Source organism: Puccinia triticina, chromosome 11A, assembly GCF_026914185.1.
Source record: "Puccinia triticina chromosome 11A, complete sequence".
NCBI classification, from domain to species: domain Eukaryota; kingdom Fungi; phylum Basidiomycota; class Pucciniomycetes; order Pucciniales; family Pucciniaceae; genus Puccinia; species Puccinia triticina.
In genome coordinates, this window is record NC_070568.1 from 3,240,469 (window position 1) to 3,251,954 (window position 11,486).

The 11,486-nt window shown below is 47.4% G+C and overlaps 2 protein-coding genes across 2 annotated transcripts; one reads left to right on the plus strand and one right to left on the minus strand.

Moving 5' to 3' along the window:
- Positions 1 to 1,541: 1,541 nt before the first annotated feature.
- On the plus strand, positions 1,542 to 1,982 carry PtA15_11A324 (uncharacterized protein; the record flags this gene model as incomplete). The annotated part of the gene is made up of 1 exon (XM_053161221.1): positions 1,542 to 1,982. One exon carries the CDS (start codon positions 1,542 to 1,544, stop codon positions 1,980 to 1,982), a length of 441 nt encoding a protein of 146 aa, XP_053025189.1.
- A 651-nt stretch (positions 1,983 to 2,633) lies between these two features.
- On the minus strand, positions 2,634 to 7,151 carry PtA15_11A325 (uncharacterized protein; the record flags this gene model as incomplete). Its single annotated transcript, XM_053161222.1, has 11 exons — positions 2,634 to 2,649; positions 2,741 to 2,864; positions 2,977 to 3,056; positions 3,149 to 3,330; positions 3,413 to 3,523; positions 3,614 to 3,701; positions 3,769 to 4,877; positions 4,948 to 5,172; positions 5,328 to 5,406; positions 5,481 to 6,741; positions 6,818 to 7,151. The coding sequence occupies 11 exons, from the start codon at positions 7,149 to 7,151 to the stop codon at positions 2,634 to 2,636; spliced, it is 3,609 nt and encodes a 1,202-aa protein (XP_053025190.1).
- Between the last annotated feature and the right edge of the window lie 4,335 nt (positions 7,152 to 11,486).

Genomic DNA, 11,486 nt, shown 5'->3' on the forward strand with positions numbered 1-11,486 from the left:
GAGTTTCCTGACTTGGTGGCAACTCCCTCATTGGGTGGGAAGGAAGGCGTGTTGGGGGGCGGATTGGCAAGGCAACGGGATCAAATGAAATCGCGTAGTGGTCGCCATGTGGCTAGGGTACCGTGGCTTCAATGTATTGCCACGGCGCTGCGAGTAATGGATGGACAATTTGTGGCCAGACAGAGCTGGGGCAAGGGTATAAATAGCTTCAATTGGTGGTTCATCATCCCCCCAGGGCAGTCGAGGATGCTGCACTTCCAGCTAACCTTTGCCCTCAACCCCTCCGCTGTTGCGCGTGCGCAGTCTGAGGGGCAAAGAGTGGGCCCCCCACGGGTCTGCAGCCTTTGCTGCGGGCCGGGGGCCTTCACGTCCAACCTTTTTTGACCCGCGCGCTTGACGCGGGCTGGAGGTTGAGCCTGGGCGCACAGCACTGCTGATGTTGGAAGGCTAGGTTGACAATTTACAGTGCTACATTTTTTTTTTTTGATTCATATTGATTGAGGAAAATTTGTGGATTTTGAATTGGTTTTTTGTACAATGGGGAAACCCTAGATTTTTTTTCTTCTATTTTGTGTGTTTACAGGGGGAACCCTTGATTTTTTTTTTAGGGTTCTGGGAAATCTGTGTCTTTAATAAACTTGGATTTTGCAAAGAAAATATGTGTTTTTTTTTGCCAGAAATTCTTAAGTCTGTAGGGGGTGTGACTTTAGAGGTAAGCCTCTCCTTTGGAGACGCTTTGTGCCTCCTCAGAGAGGCTTTGTTAAGCTTGAGTTCACATTTGAAGTCAAGCACTGCTGGTTTGCTGACATGGCTTTGCTTGCTGGTTTCAGAAATTACTTAGGCCCCGTTTGGCACCAATATATAAATTATAGGTGATATAATCGCTGATTAATTCAATAAAAAATACAAAATTCAACATAAAGCCTCCAAATTTTTTTTGTAGGCAACCTAAAGTGCTGGTCTCTTCAACTTTGAAATCAGATTCAACTGATTCAGCCATCTTCAGCACCATAATACCATTATATCACTTTTGACCAATATGAAGTGATATAATGGTATTATGGTGCTGAAGATGGCTGGATAAGTTGATTCTGGGCTCACAGTTGAAGAGACCAGCACTGTAGGTTGCCTACAAAAAAAAATTTGGAGGCTTTATGTTGAATTTTGTATTTTTTATTGAATTAATCAGCAATTATATCACCTATAATTACATCGGTGCCAAACGGGGCCTTAACTCCCAGCTATACTGGCTGGGACTTGTAAGTGAATTGCTCTGCTGATTTGAAATTTTTGCGTTGCCAAAAAATTTCAAATGTGAACCCCCCTACTGTACATGGAATGTACCAGATTTCACTGAGTGCAGTTTTTGTGAAACCGCGACCAGAAAACCTGCGCGGCGCACCGCGCACCCTGCACACATCCTCTGTAGATTCCGTGTACATAGCTTGGTATTTGGCCTGTTTGCTTTGTCGTCCCACTTGGTTCAACTGGTGAGGTACTTTCCCCTCTCTCCTTCTCATTCCTCTTGGTCCCCCAAACTAATGCTACTTCCGAGGAACCCAATCGATCCCCGGAGGTACGCAAGCAAAGAATCCAGATTGAGATCACGAGGAGCCACAGCCGGCGCAGAAGATCAGGGAATGGCGAGCAAAGACGCGGGATCGAGTGTGGCAGAGGTGCGCTTATGCTTGCGGCTGGACATGTCCACGAGGAGCGACGGGAGTGCGGGAGAGCCGAAGAAGCACGAAAGCGAGCTCGTCGAACGCGTGGCCAGTGGAGGCCTATCGGAGCTAGCCAAATCCCTCGCCCGGCTACGCGCCCAGTCCAACCAAACGCTCACTGCGCTCATCAACTCTTACGGCGCAGCTGAGACCGGCAAGGAGAAGAGAGTCTCAGAGAAATTGCAAGCGGCCCTTGCCGCCCGGTCCGAGCCGGACGACGAAGATGATGAAGGCGACGAGCTGGAGGCCGACGAAGATTAGGCCATCCCTCTTCGCTATCGATCTCCAATCTCGCGCCCCCCCTCTTCTTCTTTTGTATTCCTTCTGGCTTGCGCTCCCCCCTACTCCTTCTCCTCAAAGACAAGGTTCATCCGAAAAAGTATTGTGTATCACTGAAACAAAAAGAAATCTTGCTGAACTGGGTGCAGTTGACAAGGAGCAACTCTTATGAAACTCACGGCGTCCAGATTTTAATTTGGAAAACATGATGATGGAGCTACCTACGTGGGTCATGTTGCACATGTCCACTCTGCACAGTTTAGCCAACTCTCTTTGCAGTGAATTGATTCATTACCTTTCATCAAAAAAGAAAAAAAGGTACGAGCGCAGATGCTTAGAACAGAAAAACAACACTCAGATCACCATTAACATGCCCTAAATATTTCAAATAAGTACATACATATTGTTTATACAACTATGTAAATGCCTATGATGTGCAACAAAACCAAAGTAAACAGTATATACTAGCCCGTGTCAAGCCCATGGACATCAAATGCGCCTTTTATTAATTCTTGTCAAATGTATGACTTTTTTGTGAGATGAACTTTGTTGATTCTATGTGATTAAAGTAGGGTTGATGAGAAGAAAGAATGAAGATGACGATCGACGCCACCAATGCGCCCTGCTTTCGCCCTAATAATCACGTAACCTGACAGAAGAGAAAAAAGCCCCATTCCGCCGTCAATCCCAAGTATCAAAAGAGAACAAGAGAGAGAGAGAGAAAGTAAAGAGGGCCCAACTTAGCATATGAAGCGGGGGCGAAATAGCTCCGGAGCGCCTTGGCGATATACAGTGGCACCGAGCTCACGGCGGTGATGAACGAGACTTTCCAGAGGAAGGAGACCGTCAGGACGAACGACAAGTCTACATCATCCCCCAACACAGATACGCACACCCCAATCATCAGAGCCATCCAGTCCCAGAGAAGAAAAAAGCGTTTTTTTTATTGACAAGGAGAAAAGGGGGGGATACGGACCGAAGAATTCGGGCAGAAAGGCCATGCTGGTCAAGTATATCAACAGCGTGACTACTTCGGCGACGATCATGTACCTATGCCTACATACAGAACACACGACGCCCCATGGAGAGGAAGAGACTGGGGGGTAAGCTGGTGCCAGGAATGGAGAGAGAGGAAGGGAAGGACGGACCAGGTGGTGATTTCTAGGGCGACCATGAGTAGCTCGGTGAGGATGAGAGAGGTGAAGGAGATCGAGACGATGTTCAGGAACTCGTTCTCGAACAGGATCAGACTCAGGATCATTATCACTCCTCCCTGGAAGACCGCCGACATGAAGTATGTGAAGAAACTTTTGTACGATAGCGATCGCCCCTACACACACAAACATTGTCCACTTGCCCTTTTGTCAATGAAACAAACTCGCGTGAAGAGGACGAGCGAGCCCGCTGCGTACCTTGGTCAATTCTTTGTACAGTTCGGGGTAAAGTAGGGCCACGTCTTCGTTGACGTCTTGGTCCAAGACCAACGAGAAGACGGGGGCCATAGTATAGCAAGTAGCGTAGCCCTGTCGACGGGAGCGCAAGGCTGTCAGCACAAACACACATATACATACATAAGCAGGAGAGAAATAAGTACAGAGAGGGGGGAATGGTACCATCATCAGCCAGCCTTGGTAGATCGCGACGGGGGCGAAGTACAGGACGGAGGAGAAGACGGCTTGGATGACAGAGATGATGAGGCCACTAGAAATGAAGCAGCCGATCAGCTGTCTCTCTCTTTGTCAAAGATTAAGCGGAGTGGGGGACGGACCGATGGATGACGAATTGGGCGAGTTTAGCGGAGCGTTTGTAGGAGTTTCTGCCGTGCCAGAGCAGCAACTTGGTGAGGAAGGAGAACTGATTGATGGAGAAGTCGGCGGCGAGCGAGGCCTGTTTGCCCTCTTTCCCTACGATCCCTACGCCGACGTCTGCGGCCTGGATCATGCTGACGTCGTTGCCGCCGTCGCCGATGCAACACACCCGTTTCTGGGTGTACCGTCGGATGAGCATGGCGATCTCCGCTTTCTGGGTCGGCGAACATCGACAGGCTACTACGACTGGCAACTTCGTCGTCACCTCGATGAACTCGCTCTCGAAGTAGCTCAGACAACTCGCCAGGGATCCGCCGTCGATCACCAAACAACAGTCCTGTTTCTGCTGCAGAAACTCGAGCTCTTTCTGCACTTTTTCTGGGCCCTCGAGCTTGGAGACTTGGTGGATGTATTGGCCCCTGGAGACCAGCTTGCTGGAGATCGCGATGCACGTCGCCGTCTCGATCTTGTCCCCCGTCAGCATCCAGATCTTCAGCCCGGCGTTCCGGAGTAGCTCCAGTGTGCTCTTCACGTCCTCCTGCAACTTGTCCTCTACCCCGGTCACCCCGAGTAGCTCGAGGTTGTTCTCCAGCTCCTCGGAGACAACCCTCTGGATCGCTTCCTGTCGGTCGTCGGCCCCCATGTCCACCCGCGCCGAAAGGTATCTCCGCGTGAACCGGTGGTAGGCCTCGTTGGAGAGCTTCTTCTTGGCCATCACTAAGGTCCGTAGCCCTTCTCGGGACATGTTGTCGCACTCCTCCTCGAGCCAATCGTTCGATTGGACGATCTTGGCCATCACCGCATCCGCGCCCTTCTGGTAAAACGTCACCTCCCCCGTCAGCTTCTCCCGGATGATGATCCCCATCCGCTTCGACTCCGACGTGAACGGGAAGATCTCCAGCACTTCGAACTCTAATTTCTGCCCCGACGTCGTCCGTAACGTCATCCCGCTTCGGTCCCGCGAAACTAACTTCAACCCGACCGATTCCGTGTACGCTACTATGGCTACTTCGTCTGGTGAGGATGCTTGGTATGTCACCGAGCCGTCGTCATTGATAACAGGCGTCACCTTTCAATGAACAGATTGAATATCAATTTTGCTCTGAATTTTGATTCATAACTCTTGGAGCTCTTCTTACATTATGACATAAGCCCAGACCCAAGATGACATCCTTGACCCTCGAAGACATGTCTCGTCGCCCCCGAGTAGCCAATAATGAAGCAGTCGGCAAGCCAGAGCCAGCCGGATGACCGAGCGGATCGGGCGCGTTCTCTCCAAAGGCTGTGGCCAATTGGAGCGCCACTTCGTCCATCGAATCAAGCCCGTATGCCATCGTACCCATATGCAACTTCTTCAATTCCATCTCTTTCAAAAAAAAGGACATTGTTCAGGTTAGTGTTCAGTAGTGGAATAAGGATAGGAGATTGGGAGGGTACCGTTTTGTGTCAACGTGCCCGTCTTGTCCGACAGTAGATATTCGATCCGGCCCAGTTCTTCCGGAAGCGTGCTCGTCCTGACGATCGTCCCTGGGATCTCGGGGTCGTTCTCGATCTGATGGGCGTAGACGGTCTTGCCCATGTCCAAGTTGACCCGCAAGCTGAAGAGTGTGTATCAACAAACTGAAAAAGAAACTGTGTGTGTGTGCGTGTTTAGGGAGAAGGGGGGGCTTACGAGATGGGGATGATGGAGCTGAAGAGGATGAGGAAGCGGACGACGTAGATCCACCATGGGCCTCTGAAGCCGTTCAAGGCCACTAAGGCGACGGACAGAGTGAAAGTGACGATGCAGAGGATCTTGGCCAGCTGGTTGATCTCGATGTCTAGAAGACTGGTCTTTGTTTTCGGGTAGGAGGTGTTCATGACCGCCCGGGTCTCGGTGCCGGTGTAGATGACCAAGCCGACCGCTTGTCCGGCGGCCAGGACGGTGTTCGCCCAGAGCACGTTCTCCGAGGTGATCGGCACCTTGCTGGTCTCTGTCGAGGTGGGCGAGCTTGCGGAGTGGTGGGGTAGGATCTCGTGGATCGAGTTGATCTCGATGTCGTCGATCGAGTCCCGGACTGGGTCGAGATCGTCGCCGAGGTTAGGATGCCGGTTCTCAGCCGGCTCTTCCTCTGCACTTCTACCCCCTCCCCCTCCCCCTGCTCCTACGCTTTGACGCGAATGGATGAGTAGGGTGCCGTTGAAGGTGTGGATGTCCATGATCGGCTTGTCGGCATAGACCTCGAGTCGAGTGGTGTGGTCGTTCTTCTTGCCCTGGCCGTTGTTGACGTTGCTGGCCAGACGGTGGTCATCATCGATAGAGGAGAGGCCGTCGAGGGCGAGCAAGCCGGCATCGCCGTCGGCCAGGTTCTGGGTGAACTCGAGAGCCAGCTTGAGTTTCCAGTCGGTCTCGCCGTCGAGCTGGTCGGTGCGGATGAAGCATGAGCCCGAGGCTTGGTCGGAGGTGCGGAGGAGGACGAGGTCGGCGGGGACGCGCATGTTCTTGTCCAGGAGGAGGATGTCGCCTACCCTGATCTGGGCCGAGGGGATCGTCTTGATCGGCAGGAGGGTGGTGCTCGGGATAGTTTCGCCCTGGATCTGGCTGACTGTGGATGCATGGTGGGAGTTCGAGAGCGGGTTGGCGGAGTGGTTTGAGGAGGACCAGTCTAGGATTTGGTAGCGGGTCGAGTTGGCGATCGAGTCGCGCTGTCGGCGAAGATAGTCGTCGTGGGCCTCCTTGCCGATGGTGATGACGAGTACGAAGGCAAGTGGGGCGACGTAGGTCATCAATAGCCCGATCCGCAGCGCGGGGACGAACTGGGAGACGGCGACGGCGAGGAAGTAGAGGTTGAAGAAAAACTTGAATTGTTCGTAGAGGACGAGTGGGATGAAGCTGATGAGGTTGTATTTCTGATTCCGGACGATGTTGGGTGGGAAGCGAGATCTGAAATGGTCTGTTGGGGTTCCCCAGTCAGTTTATTGAGATGGATATGTGTAAACAGGGCTTCTCACCCTTCTACATACACGCACCGGGAGGGTTGAATGGGATCGTTCTGGATTTTCCGGAGTAGGTCTGCGTTCCGAGTCTTCTGATCCGTTCGGTCCATGACTCTGCTTCGATCGAGGGGGCGATTAGAGAGGCTGGTTTGGGAGTGTGTGTCCTGTGCTGGTCGAGCAGGCCAGCTCGTTCTTCTTCTTCTTCAGCTTCTGTCCATGATGGTCCGTCTCTCGTGCCCTCGTCGTCCGAGTATTTCGCTTTCAGTTTCCCCTTCGGCGATGGCATGTCTGCTGCTTCTGGCGAGTTGTTGGTTTGGAGGGGATGGCTTGTGCAGTGTTTCGATTGCTGGTGGTGTTTTCGTGCCATTCGATAGTCGGCGGTTGTTCTGGCCCCTCCCCCAAAACGGACCAGTTCTCTTAATTAGGCACCCGCCCCGGGGGAGACAGAACCCCCTAAGGCCCCGTTTGGACACTCCAAGAAATTACCACATGCACACCATTTTTGGTCTGCATTGTGTAGCCGGGCTACAATAGAAGGGGCCTGACAGGTCCCGGACATGTTACGACACCCAGGAGGGTTCGTGAGGCATACTTTACAATGGTACGCCTCACGTACTCCTGTTACGATATATTTCATACACTTCTCTTTAGGCGCTCCGTAGCGCGTAGCGTTTGTCAAATGTCCCTTTCAAAAGAGACATTATTTCATGTATGTCAGATTGTCATTTCTAGTATTTCATATGTTGTTTAGTCAGAGACCTGTATATAAACAGGTCTCCTCTTGTACGGTTTCATTCTACCCCGAAATCACATCATTTCTCCATCGCATATATTGTGACCTCCCCTAGCCTCCTTTGAGTCTGTGTAGCGCCCCGGCACAATTGTTGTGCAATCCAAGTTTTTTGGAGTTGTGGTGTTCAAAATTGATTTTCAAACTACTTTCTACATAAAATCATAAGAACTGCATGTCCAAAGTTTTGATGGGGTGGGTTCTCTTCATTTCAAACACCTCTGAAAACTTTGATAAATCTCATGATTTTGTGTAAAATGATATTCAAAAATCAACTTTGAACACCCAAAGTGCAAATTGTTAGAGATAGGTATACACTTATGCGGAAACTATGTCTCAGTGTAAAGAACACGGCCTTTTTTCACTTCAAAACCTTAGAACTTTTACTCTTTTATGTGTTTTTGGACTTTTGTCTGTGTATAACCTCTGATGTGTAACTTGAGATGAATTGTATTTATAACAAAGATTTTGAGATGATGAGGAAAATAACAAAATAAATCTCTTAAAGAAAAAGGGAAAATACAATGATTCTTTGAATATATATATATGAAAATAACTTTAGAATTTGAGAGAACATCTTAAAGTGTAGAAACTATCTAATCTGATCGATCCTTTGTTGTTGTCTAATGAGCGCATCTCTTGATCCGTGCGCGTCACATAGAAACTTTTGTAGATAATAGATTTTTTGTTTTGATTTTCAAACTTTTTGTTTCATGGTTTCCGACCCGAGTTTGACAAAATGGCCTGCCATATACCCTACATCTTGATCTTGATGAATTTATTTGAGGGCAATATAATTGGCGAGATCCCAAATTTATCATGAAATGTCTTCAAAAAGTCAAGCATGTTTTCCGCAAAATGCCCTGCCCATATCCATGAGTTGTCTGCCGTAGTACCATGTCGCCAAGTCACCAAATATTTGTGTCTATTTTGTATCAATCTTCGATAACCAATGATGGATTCTATATCAGATTCATCATCAAACCGTTCCGGCTTGCCCTTGTGCAGCTTGGGTGGTGGTGGTTCCCTTCTTCCCGGAAAAGACCGTGGGTTAACATAAGCTACTAATACCGAGGAATGGAAAACTGGGTGAATACAACGCAATTCCTGAGGGAGTGATAAACAAAAAGCCTCATTTCCTATCTGTTGCACTATTCTAAACGGCCCTAGTTTTTTGAAATCCAATTTTCCCGAAGGCCTCTTTGTGGTGATGTTGTGACGCAGCAGCCAAACCCAATCCCCTTCTCGAAAAGTTGGTCCTTCCTGTGCCCGTTTATCAAAGTATTCCTTTTGGATCTCCTTTGCCCTAACCATGTATTTTTTCAAAGAATGATGAATGTCAGCTAATTTCTTGATCAATTCATCTGCTGCGGGCACCAGAGATCCTCCCATGAGAGTATTCATCCTTGGGTGGAAAGCAAATTGCGCAAAAAATGGGGAATATCCTGTTGAAGCTGCAACCGAGGTGTTGAAAACTAGTTTGGCCATGAGAAGCAAAGATGCCCAGTCGTCCTGTCGATCTGAAACAAAGTGACATATGTAAGTTTTCATTGTTTGATATGTTTGTTCTGTTTGACCATCTGTTATTGGATGCCATGCAGTGGAAGGTGCCGGTCTGATGCAAAGTAGCCTCTGAACTTCTTTCCAAAATTTAGACACAAAGATGGCTCCTTGATCTGAGACAATTTTGTCCGGTAATCCATGAAATCTAATGAAACGGTCCAAAAACACATAAGCAAATTCTTCCGCCGTCCAAGTTTTGCAAGCCAGAATAAAATGTGCTGCTTTTGAAAAATGGTCTACTATAACCAATATTGAATCAAATGTTCTTGAAATTGGGAGTTTGACTACAAAGTCAATTCCAATTATACTCCAAGGTCTTTCTGGAATTGACAATGGAACCATCAATCCTGGCGGCTTTTGATTCAAATGCTTTGCCTTTTGACAAGATAAACACGACTTCGTATATTTCAGTACATCTGATTGGATACCCTGCCAATTAAACAATTGCATGATATTCTGAAGAGTTTTCAGCAATCCTAAATGTCCCGCCAAGATGTCATCATGGAACGTTTGCAAAAATAATGGGTTGAATTGCAAGTGGAACAAAAATACAATCCTTTAACCACCATAGACCTTGTTCAAATTGGAGCGGGGATTCTTCATTCTCTGTATCTCCTTTCGGTGGTTCATTGAGATATGCCTTCCTAAGAATGTCTAACATATTTCTTGATGGTTGAAAAAACATGTGATCAGCGTGACATCCCAAATCAATGATCTCATTCTCTATCTTATCCATTGCATTTGCTGAGTTGCATTTCTCAATCACCAAGCTTTCCTGATTCCCCAATTCTGTTAACTTCATCATGTCCTGGTCCTTTTGGAACATAACCCTCTTTGTGTCCTCTGATTCATCATCCACAACAAAATCTGGGCGCCGTGTTGCTGGATCTGCCGGATTGTTTCAACCTGAGACATGCTTTATAACAAAATGGAATGATGAAAGTTTTACTGCCCATCTTGCTTGTTGCTTGGACAGGTTTTGATTATCCATAAAATATTTCAGATTTGCATGATTGGACATTACTATGAAGGGTTCATTCGTGTCGATCAACCAAGCTCTCCATTCTTCAAATGCCGACACAATTGCGTAAAGTGCCTGATCATGAACCTGCCAAAGAGATTCTCGAGGCATCAGCTTCCTAGAAAGAAAAGAAACTGGATGGAGATCCCCTTTCTCATCTGGTTGACACAAAACTCCCGATATGGCATATTCCGAACTGTCTACAAACAAAATTCGTTGCTTAGAAAAGTCAAAGTGTATCAACAGAGGGGCCCTGGTAAAACATTTCTTTAAAAAGGAAAACAAAAGACTGCAATCTTCCTTTTCTAAGTTTTTTGGAACATCCACTCCCTTTTTTGTTAACACCGTGAGCAGTGCCGTTATCTCTGAAAATCTGTGAATAAACTTCCGATAAAAATTAGCAAATTCCAGAAATTTTTGTAGATGAAAAACTGATGCCGGGTACAGCCATTGAAACACCGTCTCCATTTTAATCCCTTCCAGTGATATATCAAACCTTAGAAAAGAAACTTTGTCAACATAAAATGAACATTATTTTGGAGAAGCAAACAGAAAATTATCCTTGAGCCTAGAAAACACCTGCTGAACGTGTTCCCTATGTTCTGCCCTGTTCTTCAAAAATATTAAAATATTGTCAATGTAAACAAAGCACAAAACATGCAAAAATTCCCGTAAGACATGTTGAATAAATTGCTGAAAACATGCCGGAGCATTTTCCAAACCAAACGGCATGACTAAATACTCATACAATCCCCACGGAGTTCTAAATGCTGTCTTCCACTCATGCCCTTCTTTCACCCTTAACAGGTTAAACACTGCCTTGAGATCAATCTTTGAGAAAAACTTGCATCCTTGTAATTGATTTAACAACTGTCCCAATATGGGAATTGGGTAGCTGTCTCTTACTGTTAAGGAGTTCAAACCTCAATAATCCACACAAGGACAAGGTTTCTTACCAGGCACTCTCACAAAAAAGATTGGCGCCGCTGCGCTAGATGAAGACACTCAAATAAAACCTTTTTTCAAATTCTCATCAATATACTCTTTAAGCTGTGCTAACTCTACAATGGATAAATTGTATAACCCCCTGAACAGAGGAATAGCTCCTTCCCGTAAGTCAATGGAAATATCCATGTCCCAATGCGGTGGGAGGGTACAATTATCCTGGGGACAAAAAACGTTAGCAAACTTTTCAAATTCAGGTGGTAAACGAAAAGGGTTTTCAGAGATGGAAGCAATACATGCAGAGAAGTCGGCTTTACCTTCAAGCCCCTCCCCAAGATCCAAAGAATCAATGACAAAGACTTGAGTCAACCCTAACGTGAAGC